The sequence below is a fragment of the Crocodylus porosus genome, unplaced genomic scaffold (assembly GCF_001723895.1).
Source record: "Crocodylus porosus isolate Cpor-Errol unplaced genomic scaffold, CroPor_comp1, whole genome shotgun sequence".
Taxonomy (NCBI): Eukaryota; Metazoa; Chordata; order Crocodylia; family Crocodylidae; genus Crocodylus; species Crocodylus porosus.
In genome coordinates, this window is record NW_017728940.1 from 493,637 (window position 1) to 513,638 (window position 20,002).

At 56.6% G+C, this 20,002-nt stretch overlaps 1 protein-coding gene across 1 annotated transcript in view; it reads right to left on the bottom strand.

Annotated features, from left to right (window-relative positions):
- The window catches only part of GRIK3 (glutamate ionotropic receptor kainate type subunit 3), a 74,800-nt gene that overhangs the window by 38,705 nt on the left and 16,093 nt on the right, over window positions 1-20,002 (bottom strand). Inside the window, exons 7-9 of the mRNA XM_019547897.1 lie at window positions 17,539-17,646; window positions 10,267-10,380; window positions 4,579-4,782 (exon numbers count right to left, since the gene is read on the bottom strand). Of these exons, the coding sequence (XP_019403442.1) occupies window positions 4,579-4,782; window positions 10,267-10,380; window positions 17,539-17,646 (426 nt within the window). The remainder of the gene's footprint in view (window positions 1-4,578; window positions 4,783-10,266; window positions 10,381-17,538; window positions 17,647-20,002) is intronic.

A 20,002-nucleotide genomic window follows, 5' to 3' on the forward strand; every position in this document is an offset into this window, starting at 1 on the left:
TATTAATTATTTTTAATTTATTATTATTTTTCATTTATTCATGTCATCAATTATTTTTCACTATATTAATTATTTTTATTTTTCAAAAATTGTGTGTGTGTGTGTATACACACTAAACAGCTACCAGAATCTGCTTTGGGAAGTCTGAAGGCAGTGTACCAAGCTGCAGTTTATTTATGGGCATCTTCCAGTGACACTTTGTTCTGCATCTCAGTATGCTCCATATTCAAATTCTGGTCCATTATCAAGGCCTCCCACTCCAGCCCCGACCTTCTCAAGGAGCGCGTGTAATCCCACAACCTCTGAACAGCTGTTCAGCAGAGTGCATTGCATCCCCAGGGCAGAGGCAGCTCTGCTGAGTGCGTGAAGGAGACAGGGCTGCCAGGAGAGATATCCTAGACTAGGAAGGATGGGCTGAAAGAGCCACAGCAAGCACCAGGAGCTGGGGGTAGCCAGGAAGCCAGAGCACTGTCATTTGTTCCCTGGCTTTTTCTTCCATCCTATCTTTCCAGATCAAACAAAAAGAAGGTTTTAGTTTCCTTGCTAAAGCCAGGCCTTTGTAACAGAGATGGCTGGTGCAGAAAGGAACGTGTAACCTAGCAAAGTATTAGCCCTGTGGGGAAACAGCCCAGACCTCTGAGGTGTATTTTTTCTGCTCCTTGAATTTCACTGGAAGCAGAAACACAGGAACAGATGTAATCCCAAGGAGCTTGCAACAGACCTTGGCCGCCACGTAAACTGAGATGTCACACGCTACCCTGCAGCTGGCATTGCATTGCTTTGCCTTCCCTTCCACTTCTCCAGGGCCCTTCATTGCAGGAACACGGAGCTTTCCACAAATGCAGACAGAGCCCCATGTTACCTTTTTTCAAGCAGAAAATCCTCATCCTCTCCACTTGCCGATGGGAAAAGTGCAGCACAGAGATATGGGCAGCCTCTCTCCAAGGTCATAGAGGGCACGTGAAGTGGATGCAGGAACAGATCCCAGATCTCCCGACGTCCAGACCTGTGATCTAAGACAATGGTCCATTATCTATTCACAGTGTGGCTAATTTACTGGAATGAGTCACCCAGCAAATACTTTCCCATCACAGCAACACAGCTGCTACACGGAGCGGCTTGGGATTTGGGGGTTTTGTTGGCTTTTTTTCGCTTTTTTTTCCTTTGGCCTCATTCTGCTTAGGCAATGGTTTCGTATTGGAGCCAGGACCTTTAGAGGTGGTCTAGGAGGTTGAATCACTTGAATGGGATAATGACCGCAAAATCGCTGTGTTGCTAAAAAGCCGGGGCTGCTTGCCTCGCTGCAAGCAGACAGGTCCATTTGTCCTCATCTCCTCTCCCGGAGGCCTGATTCTGGGTGTGACCTCCCGGAGCAACGGGGCTGTCCGAGGCAGCTGCAGGGTCATGGGACGAGCTGGAAGCAAAGTGTCTCCTCGGGAAGCTGCGTGACCTCCGGCGGGAGTGGAGGCTGCAGACGCTGCGGGAGCGAAGCTGCTGCTGGAGGGTCCCCGTGTTTACCGTGCTCTTGGCAAGGGATGCAAAAGCAAGAGTGCAGCTGCTCTGTTTGGGGAGACGGAGGGAGGCAGGGGGGTCCCTTGTCCTTTCCCTGAGCCAAGCCCTTTGAGGAAACCGGCTGCCCTTACAAAATAAAGGAGCTGACCCCTGCACAAGGCTCCACCGAAGGGTCCCGGCTGCTTGCCGGAGAGGGGGTCCTGAGACGAAGCCCGAGGTCCGTGCCGGGCAGCACCTCCCAGCCTGTGCGCTGAAGCTGCCCCCGCTCATGGACCCGGGGGTGTTGAACAAGGTTAATGATGATTTCACAAATGACAAGTATCTCCTGCTTCAGAGTAGCCAAAACAGCGGTGCCAATTTAAGGGATTTAAACATTTTCAGCTGCACATGAACGTGGCGGAAAGCACTCTCTGCAGGGCCCGCTGGGAAGTGCTCGCGAGAGGAAGGATGCTCTGCTGGAAAAACAACGGAAAGCCCTTCCCTTGCTAAGCTTGTGTGATAGACGGACAGGCAGCTGTGCTACCAATCCACCCCCAGTCCTTTCCCTTGCATCTCCCTATTATTTATGGCTCTGTCTGTCTCTGTCGCCTGCCTGGAGCCTTACCCGGGGCGGTGCCACCGTCCCTTCTTCTCGTCCCCTGAGGAAGTGCCAGCGGGGGGGTCTTGCACAGCCCCCAGCGCCAAGCCGTGCACTGGAGTCTCCGGTACAGATGGCAGCGCCCTGAGCCGAGAACTGGCTGCCTGGCCCAGGCTCGCCTCTGCTCCTGTCCTGTTCCTGCCCCTCCGGGGACAGTCGCTTGCCCTGCCTGCAAACTCCGGGTAACAACTCGGGAGGCATCTTCCAGAGGTGCAGAGATGAGAGATGACAAAAGCACTTAGAAATCCTGGGACTGGAGCTGCCAGCAAAGGGCTGTGTATTATCAGCAGCAATTCTGCAAGCCTCTCCGAGCCTCTCCGAGCCTCTCCGAGCCTCTCCGAGGCTGTGACACTGCCGAGAAATAACCGTGGCACTTGCACGGCCGGGGGAGTCACAGTTCTGTGCTCACCGTCAATGCCACGGGTGTTAAACATGGACGCTTGGGGCAAGCACCCCGCTGCACCCTGCTTTGCAGCAAGGCTCACCGGAGCCAGACCAGGACATCGTGGCTCTAGGCTTCCCACCGGGGTGCTTGCTGCAGGCATTTTCTGAATATGCTCGGACCAAGGGCCAGGGAGGAGAGTGCTGGAGACTAGCTGGGATGTCTGGAGGAGTTGAAGGAAAAATTTAAGTGATGAATTTTAAGACAAATGAGGAAATTAAGAGTTGGAGTTTGCAAAGGCAGGCACACACCTAACGCCTACGGGAATCAGCCAGAGCCAGGCACATTAATACCCTTAAAACTCTGGTCTCGATGAAAATCCCAGTCGAAGTTCTCACCACTCCCTGGAGACTTTGGGCTACCAGCCGGAAAACACGGGGGAGCGCTCAGAAACCAGCCGTGGCCATTTAGGAGAGGAGGTGGGGGAAGCCCAGCTCCGAACGGCAATTACCAGGGCTGGAACCGAGCCACGGCGCTGAGTGTAACGTCTGCCGATCCCCTGGAAGGGGCAGCGTGATGTTGCTGATCTCTACACAGGCAAGATCTAACTGATGCCTTTTATTTCATCCTTTCCCTGCCTACTGCACTGCATGCACACACGTGCACACGCTTCTTCATCTTCCCTTTCCTGCAGAAATCCTTCATCCCAGGCACGGGAAAGGCCTTTGTAGGAAGCCTGGCGACCACAGAGCCACGGTGGTTAACATGCATCGTGGGGCTCTTCTCTAGGATCTCCGATCAACGGAGACTTTCCAACTACCAGCCGCTGCACCAGGAAGGCTGTCACGCAGCGTGAGTGACAGGCGTGCGGGACAGGGAAAAGCAGTGAGGACAGCGGTGAAGCTATAATCACACATTAAAGCGGGCCGGGCGGACCCTCCTCCTCCTGGCATGCCTGACGGTATGTTTGCCGCAGGCAGTGGGCTCTGGCAATGTAGTGAAGGGTAAAAAGACGGTGTAGGAGCTTCCAGCTGGAATTCATCTCTCTGGAAGAGGCCGGTCTGCCCTGTGCACGGTCATTGCAAAGAGATCTTGCCAGCGCCGCATCCATCCTTCTCCACCTCCGCTGGAAATACCTCCCCGAATGCATCCTATGATTGCGTCTGTCCTCTCCCAGCTGCAGCACACCTTGCAGTCATCCTGGGGAGGGACTTACACGTGCCAGTCCTTTCCTTCCTTGGTCGCTCCCAGCAGCAAGTTCTTCGCTCACAGGCAAAGCCCCCAGGCGCCACGCTGCCCGTGCGCTGAGCACGATGCTTCTCTTCCCATTCGTTGCAATGAGAGAAACGCAGGGTCCATACGATTTGTCCTGCCCCCGCACCCATGCAGGCAGCACCATGGGAAGGCCGTGGGGCTGGTGTGGGCAGACAGAGGAAAAACTTGGCTCCGGGATTGCATTCAGCAGTGTGACCCGTCAACCAAAAGTCTCCTCGTCTCTCTGGGCGCTGTTTGGTGCAAGTCAGTGGGCAGAGTCCACGTGAGCTGCTTGCCACCCTCCATCCAGACCCCTGTTCCTACCCGCTGCTGGTGAGAAACAACCCTGGCGGGCCACGGTGTTGCCCAGTGAGCGCGGACGCACAGCCATGCTCTGGGCAAGCCCCTTCCCACTGCACGCACCCCTACGGGCACCCTGTTGCAGTGGCCAGAGCCCGGCAAGCAGAGCTGGGACGCCAGCCCCTGGGGAACAGCATCTCTCTGCCTACACCCCCCCAAGCAAAGACATTTCTGCTGGAATCGATGCATCCTGCTTTGTGCAATGAAATCCTGCATGGGACCGAGCCAGCCCCCGGCCCTGGGCAGGTGCATTTGTCTTGCACAGGGGAGACTGAGCGGAGGTGGGCTGGGCGGCAGGGGCAGGGGGAGGGGGTGCCATCCTGCTCTAGGTGTCCGGCTCTGCACGGGGGGACGCGCTGGCCTCAGGCTTCCCGAGAGGCCCGGCGGCACCCCAGCAAGGGGCCACGAGCACGCGCAGGCGCGCCGTACTTACGTGGTCGATGAGCTCCCTGACCATGCCGTTCCACTGGCCCTTCTCGTCCTGCGCGCCGTACTTCCCGTCCTCCACGAGCCGGATGTCGTAGGTGAAGCCCAGGATGTTGGCCAGCTCCCTCAGCAGGTCGATGCAGTAACCTTCGAACCGATCTACCCCAAAAAGGGCCGTGTCCGACTTCCTGAACATGACGAAGGGCTCCTCCTGCATGGGCACGAGAGAGCAAAACCAGGCGCTGGCATCAGGGGCCGGCCGCCCAGGCCTTGCCAGCAACAAAAGCAGGTGGCCAGGGCTGGGGCAGCTCTGGGCAGCATGATGCAGAGTGTCCAGGCAGGGCTGGATTTGCTTTGCACCTAATTAGCAACCTCATTTACCCCCACATTTTTGTCTCTTCAGAGCAGCTAACTGTTTCCCACTCAGTAAAACTTCAGGAGGAGACAGAAGCCATTGCACACTCTGCAAATTAAAACAAGGGGCCCATATGCGGGGCATGGGTGGACTTCAACTCCGTATCCCCTGTACTGGACGTGCAGCCAAACCAATTTGTGGCCACCCTAATGTGGACTCGCCGAGCCTGAGGAGAGGAGGGGAATGGTCGGTGGCTGAGGTAAAGCATCAGGGAGTGGAGCTCGGTGAGGGCTGGCCCAGGGACCAAAGCCGTCTTGCATGCATGCACGCTGAGGGCAAGGGCATGCATACAAGATGAGGTCGGGGGTGGGAGTGGGGGTCTGCTGCTGGCCAGAGGCAGGTCAGGAGAGCAGACCGTATCTTGATCCCTTACCTTTGCAACATGCCAGCATCTGTCACCCTGGGCACCCCTGAGAGCCCACATCTGCATCTGTGGGACGGGGCGTGACACGGGCAGGGGCTCCCACAGTCACCCCAATGTCCAAGGAACATCCTGTCCCGGGCTCAGCCCTACTGAGGCTGTGTTGCCAGCCAGACTGAACGGCAGAGCAGCTTTCCTCTCAGCAAAGCACTGTGCCCCCACCTTGGCCCCGAGGGCACGCCTGTGAGTGCACCGGGGTCCTTCTGTGCCAGCCATCTCACCTGGGCAGCCTCGGGGGCCCGAGGCAGCTGGCATGCACTAAAGCAGCCTGGAGGCTGCTCTGATGGTCTGGGCCACCTCTACCCCCCTCGTGTTGCGCTGCGGGCAGCTCAGACGTGGCCCAGGGGTATGTAGCAGCCACAAAGAGCAATCCTTGGAGTGCCTCAAGCCAACGGCCCCGGGCAGCAGGAGATGGGCCGGGGGGTGGAAGCTCAGGCACCCCCAGCCACAGGCAAACGCCAGATGTCTGGGGGCTTCCTCTCCCCTTTCTCATCTGCTCTCGACACTTTGCATGTTAGAAAAGCCGCGGCAGGCCCAAGCATCTGCAGCAAAGCACTGCCTTTATTCACTGGAAGGCTGCAGGCAGTGCCGGAAAGCAGAGCAGCTTCGACACAGGGACGAGGGATGGTCCCAAGCACCCGGGGGGACTGTGCTCCTCTGGGGCCCCGCAATTGTGCCTCTGCTAATGCTCAGAGAGATTAAGCCTTTCTTCTGCAAAGATGCCCAGCTTGAAAGCCTGGAAGGGCTCGGCGGTGTCAGGCTGGCAAGCCATCTCCGGCTGAATCCAGAACAAGCTGCTAGTTTGCTCTGAAAAGCCTTTCCAGGTGCAACAAGCAAACACCCTGGGGGTTGTTCAGTACTATTGTCCTTCGCACCCCGGCTTTGATTCATGGCCTGCCTGCAAAGTGCCCCCGATGACCCCCGGCTGCCTGTCTAACACCGATACGCACTGAAGCACAGCTGCTAATCATCCCCGGCTGCTTTGTGCTCCCCTCCATTGCAGCCACCTCGTGGGGCTTGTCCTAAGCGTGGGCTCCCAGCTCTTTCTTCTCTGGTGTGTGTGCAGCACCCGGCACCGCAGGGTCCCCTCCAGCTGGGGCTGGAAGGCAGGACTGCAGCCCCAGCATGGGAACAACTGCCCCCGGCGTGGCCTTTTCCACCACCTGCCTCCTCTTCTGCAGCTGAGCAGAAACGGGGCTCAGAGCCGTCGAAAAGCAGGCCCGGGAGGGACCGCAAGGGCTTGGGACCCACAAAGCGGAGAAAGTCAAGGCACAGCGTTGAGCAGGGGGAGAAGAGGGCGGGGGAGGCTGCCCTTGGGGAAAGGATGCTACAGCCCTTTGCAAGATGAGGGCGTCGCAGTCGCCGGTGTCTTTCATCCGCCTCGCGACAGGAGTCCAAGATCCACGACTTCATGTGAATATTGCGGGTGCCCGACTTGGCTTCTGGGGTTAGGTCAAGCAAGCGGATCCCTCCTGCCGTCACCGCGATGATCCCAGGGCAGAGCCCTGCGCTTGTCGTGCGCAGCAGTGAGGAAGCCCGAGCACGGGGGCCGGGAGTCTGGATGCGCAGGATTACAAGCCAGGTGGACAGGATCATGCCAATGTCGCTGGGGCAGCCCCGTTAAACTCCTTGGCTTTCCACCTCCTCCTCCTCGCCGTTCGTCCCTGTTCACGCATTGACTGTTTCTCTGGACTGGATGCCAACACCGGAGCAGCCATAAAGTACTGTTAATTTTGGGAACTGCTGTAGGGATTACATACATATTTAAGAGCCGAAGCACTGAGCATTAGCACGCCGCTCGCCTCGGTAATGTATCTCCAGGTCTCCTGCATTTCCTAGGGGGTAATTCTGAACTCTGCGAACCACTTATTCACGGACTATTTCACAATTTATTACTGAAAATGGCCAGACATCCAATTCACAAGCTCTCTCGGTTTGCTAATCGATTTCGCAGTGAAGGTGCCCTCAATTTCATAACTTCACAGTTCTCATATTGCTTGGGGAGAGCGGTGCTGGCTGCTGGGGCAATATTTCTCTTGCAACAAGTCACTGCAATATGAGCAAAAGCAGGGGGAAAAAAATAACCTTTTGTGCTTTTGCTTTCAAAGGTTCCTCCTCTGGCTCTCCTACCATCAGTGACAAATGCCAATAAAGTTTAAGGTTGTATTTTACATCTTAGCATCCAGTGTATGAAAATGCAATTACTGCAGAACTCGGATTCCAGCAGGCGCTCGTTCCTGAAGGCAATGAAACTGCAGGCAATTGTGGTCTTTAGCCAGCCATGCGTGCCCACACACAGGCACAAGGAGCTGAGCAATTAGTAGGCGGTGATTAGCTCTTTCTACATGGTATCATTTGCACCTGAACACATTGCTCCTTGAATCAAGGGACTAAATTGCTGGCTGGAAGGAGACCTTGTGCAGGCGGGTGCTGGGCACGTCTCCCTCCGGCTCCATTGCTCTGCCTCGCACCTCCATCCTGGCTTGCAGCGGTCTAGTTATTCAAGTCTGAGCAGAGCTATACAGGAGGGGCCACCATTGCTGGTTGACGAAGCCAGAGGAGATGGGGCAGCTGTGCCACGTTTCCATGGGGCAGGTGGTGGTTTTATTTCAGGCATCAAGTCCTCGGTCACTCCAGAGGTCCACAGACCCAGCATCCAAACTCTCATCCTGCTAAACTAGACCGTCGGTCCATGCAGCTCAGTACCTTCCACATCGTGGATCTCACGTCGTGTAGGCTTGGTCCAGTGCGGCGGTGTGCATTCGCCTCTGCGATGGTCGGTCTGTGTGTCTGTCCATCTCGCACACACCAGGACTAGATCACGGGGACCACCTTGGAGGCCTGCGAGGTCAGGCAGTTTTCCGTGTCTCAGTGCAGGCTCCTTGAAGGCACTGAATGCAAATCCATCCGAAAAACCGTAGCTTCTGCTCCGACCCTGAGCGAGTCCACGCTCCCTTGTCATGTCCCTCCTCCCGGGCGCGGCAGCATCTTCTCTGGCTCCCTGCGGGCGCCCAGCCTCTCCCGCGTGCAGCGCAGCCGTATACAGGCCCCGGTGCTTTGTCAACCTTCATGAAGCATGTGGCAAAACTTAGTTCTGATCTGATGCCTGCTGTCGCCTCCGATAGTGAGCGCAGGGACAAAATACCACGTGACAGCTGGGAGTGGAGGAGACCGGTTGCTGGATCGTTCACTGACTTCTGGCTGGTTTCTCACCTACATGCTTAAGAGGGACAAGCTACGCGCTTAGTGCCGCTCCGGCCAGGCACGTGCTTGGTGTTCGTAGGGGTTTTCTTTGCTGCGATGGCACTCTTTCCGTCTGAAGCAGACAACACCCGCTCCCCACATTGCCTCGCCTGCTATTCACTCATGCAGCCCAGGCCATGAGCCCTCACAGGGCCTTGGAGGTGCAAAGAGGAGACCCTGGCATGACGATCCCACAGCTGAAGCAGAGGGCTGGAAAGGTGCAGAAGGAGCCGGCAGCAGCCTCCCGGCTGGTGGAAGTGGGGTCGGCTCCAGGCTGCCTGCGCCAGCATCGTGCGGAAACACGCCGGAGTTTGGCACGTGCGCGTAGTGGTCTGTGAGGGTGGCAAAGGCAGGAGGGGCTGCAGGCCAGCTCGCTGCAGGTGCCCTTGCAGACTTGCATTGAACGTGCCTGAGCCCAGCCGGCGCTTTGTCCATGCCAAGCTCCCTCCCCTCGCTCGACTCCTCCCTTATGCCCCACTCCTTATTGCACGGGTCTGGACATGGCTGTGGGCTGGAGGTGCATCAGCCGGGCCATTTAGCATCACGTCAGGAGGACCAGCGCTCCCGTCAGAGCTGACGTGCCCGGGGCGGTTGCACGAGACACAACTGCATTTGGGCACACCTGCCCGGTGTGGGCCCTTGGCTGGGCGCTGTGGGGCAGAGTGGGGGAACGAGCTCCCAGCGCGGGCTGGAGACCTCCCCAGGGAGTGCCGGGGCAGCGGGGGCCTCTCGTTCCCTTCTTGCCCTGCTCCGTCTAGCAGCCCGCGATGACGGGGGGTGAAGGAGGGTCTCAGGGAAGCAAGCGGAGGGCTCCTGCTACAGACACACGTCGTGCTCAGACCCGCTCCCCTTGCCCACGATGCCACCCATCCACGACCGTCTCGGCCCTACCGCCCTCAGCTGCGCCCATCTCCCGCGCTCCCGCTCGGCCCGTGGATCCCGTCGGGGCCCCTTACGCTCATACAGGACCTCCTGCCCCTGACTCCCTTTGGGGAAGGGGCTGTATGCGAATGAGGCAAGGGGGACGTTTTCCCAGCCCCGGGCCACTTGGCATCCCTCCCTTCACACCTCATATTTGCAAAACCACAAACCTGAAGTCTAAAGAGACCGGCTGCAGCTCCTGGGAACGGCCCTGTCTGGGCCAGCCGGCGGGGAGGGGAGCGACGGAGCCCAGGCTTCCCCCGTTGCTGCCTCTGCACCAGTTTCCTTTCCTCGCCCCTTCCAGCAGAGCCACCTGCCAGGCAGGCACCCAGGGGCTTCCACGGCTCATCTCGCAGGCAGCCAGGGAGTGGCCGTTTGCTCGTTAACGGAGATTCCCTGGACGCCGCTAATGAGCCATCAGTCCCAGGCTGGCAGCGTCTGGAGCGGTACTGCATTGCACGGTCTGCCTTGTGCGCTGTGCTTGCTACTCCCAGCGCGAGGCACAGCTCTGGGACCCCGCACGCAGCTGTGGGCAGCTGCTGGTTCTTGCCGCGCTCCTCTGACAACAGCCCCGCGCGCTCGGCAGGGAGCGGGGCTCCCAAACACGAGGTGGGAGCTCAGGGAGAGGCTGCGGCCTCCAAAGAGTCAACCTTTTCCAGCTATTTCTGTATGGACGAGGACAAAAGCCTTCTTACCAGGATGGTGGTGACAATGAGAGACCGGTTGGTCAGGGAGTCGGTGACGTTGGGCCCTTGTCCCTTGGCGATCTCTGTGATGTTCAAGCCCTCGGACGGGTTCCACACGCCAACCTGGAAACAAGCACGGAAACACATTACTAGGGGCAGGGAGCGTCATTCGGTCCTTGAGGATCTATTTCTATCTTCTGCTGAACAAGGGGTTGGTGGGGCTTCGGCTTTGGAAAGCCACCCGCTGTCCCTGAGAAGTTTCCAAAGAAATAAGGCAATTAAGAAAAAGATCCCCCAAACCCTCCAAGCCCCCAGGCAGCTCTCCCTGAGGCCCTTTTAGGCCCGAGGTAGCCAGGCAGGCCCCTGTGCTGTCCAATGCCTTGCCAAAGACAGACACCAGCTGCATTCTCCAAGAAGCTGGGCTAAGACTTGTCGCTTTGTGCGATTGCCTTCCCTGCGTCTTTCACTGCCGAGCAGAACAATGCAGGACTAATTGGCGGAGGAAGCCCAGGGTGCCTGATCATCCCCGCAGGCGCCCAGCGTACGACAGGGGCAGCAACAAGCTCAGGTCAGCCCACAGCGTGAGAAAGGGCTGAATGAATGTGGGCATGGGGTGGGATGGGACTTAGGGAGATCCCCAGCGAGCCAGTCGTGCCTTCACAAGAGCCACCTCGAAATCACTCAAGTGTGACAGAGCCTTCGAGGAGGACAGGAACAATGCTGCAATTACACCACAAACAAGAACTCATCCTGTGTGGCAGTTTTGCACTGTCAGACCCATTAAGGACTTGATAGATTCAGGCAATTTGTTAGTCAACGAGCGTGCATACCCTGAAATCCACCATAACAATTGGTACCAGTGTTGGTAACAAATCTTGAGCAGGCGGTGACAGCAAGCTGGCTTGCCCGGGTGATCAGAGCTTGCACAGCCAATGTGCTAGTGGTCCCTGTGTCACAGGCAGTATTCCCCAGGGTTTTCCTTCTAGCATCTCTAATCTATCAACAGGCTTTCAAATGCACCTATCTAGCCTGCTCCATGACTACAGGATGCTAAACCTGCTCTCTATATTTAAGAAGGTAAAGACAAAATGATCCAGGCAACTACAGGCTCATTAGTCTGAGCTCAATAGCTGCAAGACTTGAGAACAAATTTTGGAGGAACTGGTTTCCTTGATAAGATAACTGGTTTCCTTGGCAAAGCAACTATGGTAGATCTCATCTAGGCAGCCCTTGGTGAAGGACAAGGCCTGGTGCCACGTGGGCCATTACGAGTTCAGATGGAGGAGCCGTGCATTAGACCAGGCATTGAAAAGTGCTGGTGCAAGGAAGTCAGGAGGCATCCTCAGTACAGAGGAAGGGCAGAATAGTGCCCATTACTAGAAACAGTGCTGGAAACGGGATCAAAATCAACAGCACAGAGCACACAGTTTGACACGAGGACCAAGAAGCAAAACGTCCTCAGTTGCGGTGTCTGAGCCCAGCGCGTCCGCATCCGCACTCCGTCAGGGGGGATCTGCTCTCTCATTGCCCTGCTCCCAAGACACCTCAGAAGTGTCAAACACCTCAACCTCCCAACCCTGGAGAGCCCAAGCTCCCACCTCCTGGCGCTCGCTGTCTGGCACGGCCCCTTCCCGGGCGGCGGTGCTCCCAGCAAGAGGCGAGACAATGGGACCCGCAGCCGACGCCGGTCGACTGAGTGACAAGGCTGGAGGGGGAGACGGGGACCTCGAAAGACAGAGAGCCCAGGGTGCCCCCCGGACTTGAGCATGCTCTTTGCTTTCCCCAAATAGCATGATCAATCCCGCCAGGAGGAAAGTCCATAGATTTATTTACTTCTCTCTTTTGTTCAAACGCTCCAATTGCTCAAGCGGCCCACAGAGACAGCCTTGGTGTTACTGCACTGAAAAAGAGATTTTGCAATGAAAAATGCTGGTTGCAAAAACTCCATAAATTCTAGAAGAGTTTCCAAGCACTCGGCAAGAAGCCCCGAGTATCTGAAGGACCCCGGGCACTCGTCCACTGTCCCCCCCTTCGATCACTCGGGTGCTGGGATGTTCAGAGACGGCTGGTGTGGACATTCAGGAGGAGAAGGAAGCTACCAAAGGGCTTTTGGCAGTGCCACACACTCAGCTCAGAGCCCTGTGCTAAGTTTCCCTCAAGAAAATGAAATATGTGGAAATCAAGGCTGAATTAATCAATTTAAAAATAAAAAGAAGTGAAAACAAAATGTAAATATCCCATTAAGAGAACTGTGTAAGTCAGATAGTCAAACGATGTGTAATTATGTTTGGTTAACACTCCTATAATCCTCTGAACATCCAGGAGGTAGAAGGATCAAGCCTCACAATCCTGAAGCTCAATAAATATAAGCTATTATACATAATGCAAAGTACACATTGGGATTCGTTTGCCGTTTGGCGTTTCATTATTCCAGATTAGCTATTGACAGAAACTCTGTGTCAACAGAGATTTGACATCGATACTTTAAAACCTCTCTCCAGTTGACAGAAAGCTTTGCAAAAAGCAGGGAGAACTCTGAAATCTCTGGAACGGCTGGAGATTAAACACAAAAGCTGAACAACCTTGTGGAATATGCATCAGGGCTTGGCAACATCCTATGGGCTTTACGCGACGCACAAGGGTAATAAATGCACTTCTTCTATGCACCTGAGAAGTATTAGCTTGACTGATAGGCAAAAGTGGCAGGTGTCTTGGATACCAAGTGAATCTGAATCTTAAAATATCATTGCAATAGCTAGCTATCGTTCCACCAGCCAGCCCGCTGCATGCAGCAGTCGTTTCTTCTACTGGGTTTGCAAAGCATCAGCCTCCAAGTGCGTTACTAGAAATCCAGAGAGCAGTCCTCCAAACCCCCCGCCCTGGCTTCTGACTAGTTGAGCAGAGCAATTCACCCCCAAAACTAAACGTCAGCAGCTCTCACCAGGGAAGCATTGGGTTAAACTCAGCTGGGCTCATCAGGAGGTCTCTGCAGACCTTCCCAGTCCATGCAGCCCAAGTTAAGGAAGAGCCTGAGAAGGCCCCTGCCACAATGCAGTTGTGGATTTCGGGGAGGATGTTTTCAAAAACTCTGATAGCATTTAAGTGAGAAGTTCATGCTGATGGGCTTGGAGGACACCAATGTCACTGGCACGTCAGGACCACGGTGCCCTGGCAGAGCAGGCAGCGGTGAGCGTCACGGATGCTGAAGCAATGGGCAGCGTGGGTTTGGAGTGAGCCCTGGCCGAGCACAGAGTAGGAAGCGGGCAGGCAGTGAATAGCAGAAGGCATTCAGCATCATGCAGTCATAGAAATGAGGGTTGAAGGGAGCTCGGGAGTCACATCTAGTCCAACCCCCTGCTCCAAGCAGGACCAGCCCCAACTACATCATCCCAGCCAAGGCTTTGTCTACTTGGGGCTTCAAAACCTCCATGTCCCCCAGCTCCCAACCATGTTTGCCCTCCGCTGGACTCTCTCCAAAGTGTTCACATCCTTTCTGTAGTGGGGGCCCACAGCTGGATGCAGGACTCCAGATGTGGCCTCCCCGGTGCAGAAGAATCGCTGCCCTCGATCTGCCGGCAACGCTCCTCCCAATGCAGCCCCGGATGCCGGTCGCCTTCTTGGCACTGAGGGCACACTGCTGGCTCCTGTCCAGCTTCTTGTCCCCTGTCCCCCCAGGTCCTTTTCTGCGGAGCTGTTGCCCAGCCCATCACCCCTGGCCTGCCCCGGTGCAGGGGATTGCTCCCTCCCCGGTGCAGGACTTTGCACTTCTCTTTATTGAACCTCATGGGATTCCTTTTGGTCCGATTTGCCTAGGTCTCCCTCAATCCTAGCCCTACCCTCCAGCATATCTACTACTCCCCCAGCGTGGTCTCGTCTGCCAGCTTGCGGGGGGTGCGCTCCAGCCCATCTTCCAGGGCACCGATGCTCAGCAGAGCTGTGCACCTGGGAAGCGCTGCGCTCTCCAGGGCTCTGCCCATCTCCGCCTACGTCTCAGGCTCAGGAACAGCTCCTCAGCTGCTCGTGCTCTGCTTTGCCAGCCTGCAGATGTTGCTTTCCAAGTACCAGAAAGCCCCAGCTGGAAAGCAGAGAAAAGAGTCTTGCCCAGCCCTGGTGAAAAGGGGCCCAGCAGGGACAACTCTGCTGAGAGGAAGGCCAATGATTTTCATGTTTTTTAAAGGGACTCTTTCTCTAGTCTGCACCCGGCATAAAAAACAGGCCCTAAACAGGCAGCCCTAAACAGGTCAATGTTGCCCTTGCAGACAACACCGTGCGTGGAGAGCTGCAGTGTATGGGAGCAAGGCAATGCCTTGCTTTGAAGAGGAAGAAAGGCAGGCTCCAGCTGCCTCGTGGCTCCCCCGCGAGCTGCTGCCCCTTGCAACCAGTCTGTTCCTGCCCAGGACCGTGATGGAAATGCTGGCTCAGGAGCGAGCTACCTGTCTGGCGAGCCCTGTTTGATTAATCCTGCCGTCTTCGCCAGGAAAGTCAGCTGTGTACCTTGCAATGGCTTGCTTGCATTTAATTGAAGGCTCCCTTGCTCAGCTCCCAGCTTGCATTTCTTGCTGTGTTCACAGCCAGTCTTCACATCCAAAGGTCACGAGATCCGTAGCGGCTGAACCGCACCTGGGAGCCTCAGCGAATAGACTCCGCTCTGGAGAGTGACTCGCAAGCCATGAAGCGACTTCCACCGACAGACCTGCCTGCAACGGCCCTGCCACGAGCAGCAGGAGCTTGTGGGAGAGCAGGGAGACGCTGACCCAGGCTTGCTCGCTGGACAGTGGGAGACGATGCTCCTGGTTCTCCCTACGGACCCAGCTGCACCAGCGAGCCGGGCCCTGTGTGTCCCTGATCCCTGAATCTGTTGGCTCCTTTATCTGCACAGTAGACATGCTTACACATGGCATTATCTGCGAGAGCACATGGAAGCTCATGGCCCTGGGTATCAGCTCTCCATGGCGCAGATATTTCTGTTTCACTGGTGGTGACTTACTGCTCTGTGCTGTCTGCCAAATGATTCAACCTCACCTTGAGCCTGGTGCCTTAGGAGCTGCAGCACTTTGCATATCACTCTTTATTTTATTATTATTTTTTTGTTTTGAGAAGCAGGTCCTGATACAGGAATTAGCACCCGAGGGTCACTCCTGCCCCTTGGTCACATGCTCCTGTGCCCGGAGGGGACTCTGCTAGTTTGTGCTGCCCCGTTTCTTCCAGACTTCTGCCTGTGCAGCATGAGGCCAGGAAATCCTCCTGCCCGTTCTCCCTTCCTTTGCTGCCCTTCCAAGAGCAAAAACCAGGCAAAAATATATCACAGAATCACAGAAGTCGGGTCGGGAGGGACCTTGTAGCTCTTCAAGTCCAACCCCCCGCCTGGGCGGGAGAAAAGACTGGACTCAAATGACTCCAGCCAGGGAGGCATCCAGCCTCCTCTTACAGACCCCCAGGGTAGGAGCCAGCACCACTTCCCTTGGAAGTTGGTTCCCGATCCTAGCCGCCCTGACCGTGAAGTCGTGCCTTCGGATGTCTAATCTAAACCTCCTCTCCAACAACTTGTGGCCGTTATTCCTTGTCATGCCGGAGGGCGCTCGGGGAAGCAAAGTCTCTCCCAAACCCTTCTGGTCCCCCCTCGTGAGTTTACAGACGGTCCCCAGGTCCCCCCTCAGCCTTCTCTTGTGAAGGCTGAACAGGTTCAGGTCCCATCGCCTCTCCTCGTAGGGCCTGCCCTGTTGTCCCCGGATCATGTGGGTGGCCTCCTCCGGACCCTCTCCATGCTGTCCACATCCCTCCCGAAGTGCGGCGCCCAGAACTGGACGCAGTCCTCCAGCTGCGGCCTGACACGTGCCGCATAGAGGGGGAGGGTCACCCCCCTGGACCTGCTTGAGATGCATCTGTGGATGCACGCCAAGGTGTGGTTAGCCCTGCCAACCGTGACCTCTCATCGTCAGCCCATGTTCATCTTGGAGTCAATAATGACTCCAAGATCCCTTTCTGCCTCGGTGCTCTCCAGAAGGGAGTTTACCATCTTATAAGTGTGTTGCTGGTTACTACTGCCCACGTGCAGCTCCCTGCACTTGTCAGTATTGAAACACATCCTGTTTATGTCAGCCCACCCCTGCAACCTATCCAGATCTTGCTGCAATCTTTCCCTCCCTACTAGTGTGCCCACCTCACCCCGAATTTTGGTATCATCAGTGAATTTAAACAGGTTGCATTTCATCCCCTTGTCCAAATCACTGATGAAGAGATTGAACAGCGCAGGCCAAGGACCGAGCCCTGGGGGACACCGTTGCCCACCTCCCCCCAGGTCGAATATGACCTCCACCACCACCCTCTGAATGCGACCCTTGAGCCAATCTGCAATCCACTGGACTGTGGAGGCATCAATGCCACAGCCGCCTAGTTTTTTAACGAGGATGGGGTGGGAGACGGTGTCAAAGGCCTTGCTGAAGTCCAGAAAGACTACGTCCACAGCGACACCTGCATCCATTGCCTTTGTGACCTGATCATAAAAGGCAATCGGGTTGCCTGACATGGCCTGCCCCTCATGAAACCGTGCTGGTTGCCCTTGAGCATCCTCCCTGAAGCCGGCCCATCGCAGATGTGCTCCTTGAGGATCTTCTCAAAGAGTTTCCCAAGGATAGAGGTAAGACTAACTGGCCTCCCTCCTCCCTTTTTTGAAGATGGGGACACGTTGGCCCTCTTCCAGTCCTCCGGTACCTCACCAGAGCACCACGAGTGCTCGTAAAGCCGTGCCAAGGGCTTTACGTCATCTCCTCCAGAACCTGGGCTGCTGACATCTCCAGGCCTCGGGCAGTTCTCACGGCAGGAGATCACAGCATGAGGGGTGATGCTGCTGCTGCTGCCGCCTCGGGGAAGACCGTGGAGCACTTTACACACCATCTCCATGGCATGGAGCGGGGACAGAGCTGTTTTGCTTTCCCCACCTCCGGTGAGCATGGAAAGAAACGGCCGAATGACTGCTAGCAAAGTTCCTTCTTCCGCTTCTGCTCCACCAAGCACCGTCTATGATGCGGTAGCTGTTTACAAGGCAAATAACTGGGACATCCCGGGCGGAAGAGCATTAGGACAGGATGCGTGCACATCCCTGCGCGCAGGCCGGGAAGCAGGCTGCGGAGGAGGTTTGAAACACCTCCGCAACAGCAAATGCCTCTGGGTACCAAGCACAGCAGCTACAGAAACCACAAGCCCAAGCCATTCTTCTCCGCATTATTGGCCTGGGAAGGCCCTAGTAACTTTTAATCAACAGGTAGGACAAACTTAACCAACCTTTTCCAGGCCGTCTTCTTTGAGGCTGACGATATCCAAGTCAAAGTCGGTCCTTAACCCGCTGGTTTTGTTGAAGACAATCCGTCCAGTTAATCCTTCCCACTGGGCCTGTGGAAGACAGAGAGGGCAGCACAGCTGTTATTTGGCATTATAAATCATCATTTGCTACTGTGGCACAATGCTTCATTTTAATTACTCCGAACACTGATACTCTTTCCCTAAAGAGCATGATTAATTAATAATCACCTCCATCACTGCTCCTGCTGCAGCGCAGGCTAGAGATTTCCATAAATCCTATTATAGTCCTTGCTACAATTTACATTTACACCTTTTGTGTTCCCCGTCTCTCTCGGGACGAGCCCCCAGCATGTTCAAACAATGCAAAACTTCCTAGTACTGTGGGAACGCCGGCAAAGCCAACAGGCGAGGCCCGTCCGGCTTCGGACGGCACTGATCGAGCACACACGTGGCCCACGCCCGGCTCCGGCGGGGGATCGTGCTGGCTCCTTAGCTAGCAGATGCAAAGTGCTCCGAAGTCAGAAAGCGCTAATGACTTCTCTGCCTGCTTTTCAAATGGGGAAGTGAAGCCGAGAGAAGCCGAGACCCCGTTCACGTGTGGAAACTCTGATGCTGTAACAAAGTGCAGGGATACTAGGGCAAAAATGCATTTGCCTCGCTGCTGTTTGGGAAGAAGCAATGCTCTGGGCATGCTATCGGCACCACCTTGTCCAGAATCAGCCCGGGACAGCTGATCTCCGCTGTGCTCCTGCTTGCTCTGAGCTAACCCGCGTGAGTCCTGAACGGGCCCCGATCCCCTCGCTGTTGCCTGCCTCCAGCTGCCCCAGGCTAGCGCAGGCACACACTCGCATTCAAGGCACCGGAGACCGAGTCCCTCAGTGGAGGCAGCACTGAGACGGGAGCTCAGAGGAGCGTCTTCGGCTTTGCCCCTTCCCTCGGCCTGTCCCCGGCTCCTCTACTGAGCACATGCTGGCACGTGGCTGCTCATTTCCTAGCTCTCCGGCGCAGGGGGAGGAGTGGCTGCTAAATGCCAGCCGTGGGCATCCCCGGGGTGGCAGGTAGCATGCAAGCAGGCTGTCTTCGGCTACGGAGAACAACCCACACTGTGCCCTTGGGGATGTCAGGGCTGCAAACTCCTGTCCAGAGCAAGGCCAAGCACGCGTGTGCACGTGTGCCACAGAAGCAAGCACTGGTGCTACCACCTAGGCGAGGCCTGGGGAATCCGGGATGCCTCGATGCCGGGAGGACACCACGACTGCGCTGCTCGCTGAGGCGGTGCCAGGAAGGGAAACGAAGGGCGGGCGCTGGGGTGCAAAGCTCAGCAATTTGCAAAAGGAGCCGACCGAACATACGACTGACACGGTCTTCTGGCAGCCGGAGGGTGCAGCTCCCTACGCAAGGGAACGAAACGACGAGCGGGGACAGAAAGGTGCTGGGACTGGGCCATCCTTCCTGCCTGCCCCCTCTGGGACGCCCCATCCGCCGTGCACATGGACAGGCTGAGCGCAAGGCAGGAGCAGGGCTCGGGCGGGGGGGCAGGGGCTCCCGGTGCTGCAGCAATACGAATCGGGAATGAACCACACACAGAAACAAGCAATGCTGGTGTCACCGTTGGGAGCAAGGGAGAGCCTCTTTCCAGACACCTGCCATCATAGCAGTCACGTGGCCTGATCCGTGTCCTCCCCGAGCCCCTTCTCGGACAGGGATGCCCCTGGGGGGGAGAGGCTGGGAAGCCGGGCTGCCATGGGGGGTCTCGCGCCGGCTGCCTGAGCTGTGGGGCTGTTTCAGGAGAGGGTCGGCCACAGTCCCTGGGGCTTCTGCTGCTTCCGCAGTGAAGCCAGCTGCCAGCAGCGACGTGCTCGGGACCCCGGGAGAGGGGGATGATGGCAGCTCAAAGACAACGCAGCTCTCGCTTTGGTCCCCCTCTTCCCCACTTGCTAAATCCCGGGCTCTGCCCAGCACTCGAGGCACGAGTACCACATGCTGGTGCACACCCAGCGGTCGCTGCATCTCACGGTGGGTCACGTGAAGGCACTGGTGCAATGAAGCCGGTGCCCAGCCCAGGCCTGGAGCCTCTTGCACGCACATCGCTCACGGCTGGTTCTTAAGATTCATGAGCAAAACCATTCGCCTGCTGCCCCGTGCTGCAGCCTGCTCCTCATTAGGAGCCCTGCTTCCAGCCGCTTCATTTCCTTCACGTCGGTGCCTCCGCCTTTGCGGGCCCGAGCCCAAAGAGCGGGCATCCCGTGCACGTGCAGGGTGCTGTGCAGCCCACAGCACACGTCCACACCTCTCGAGCACTTTTAGCTGGGCACAGGCCACGCCAGCGGGTGAACTGGGAATAGAAACTGGTTTTCCTAGTTCCCAGGCAGGACCCTGCCCGCCGGACCCCTTGCACAGGTCCCAGGCAGCCCCGCTCCCCCCCCGGAGTCAGGAGTGCCTCGCC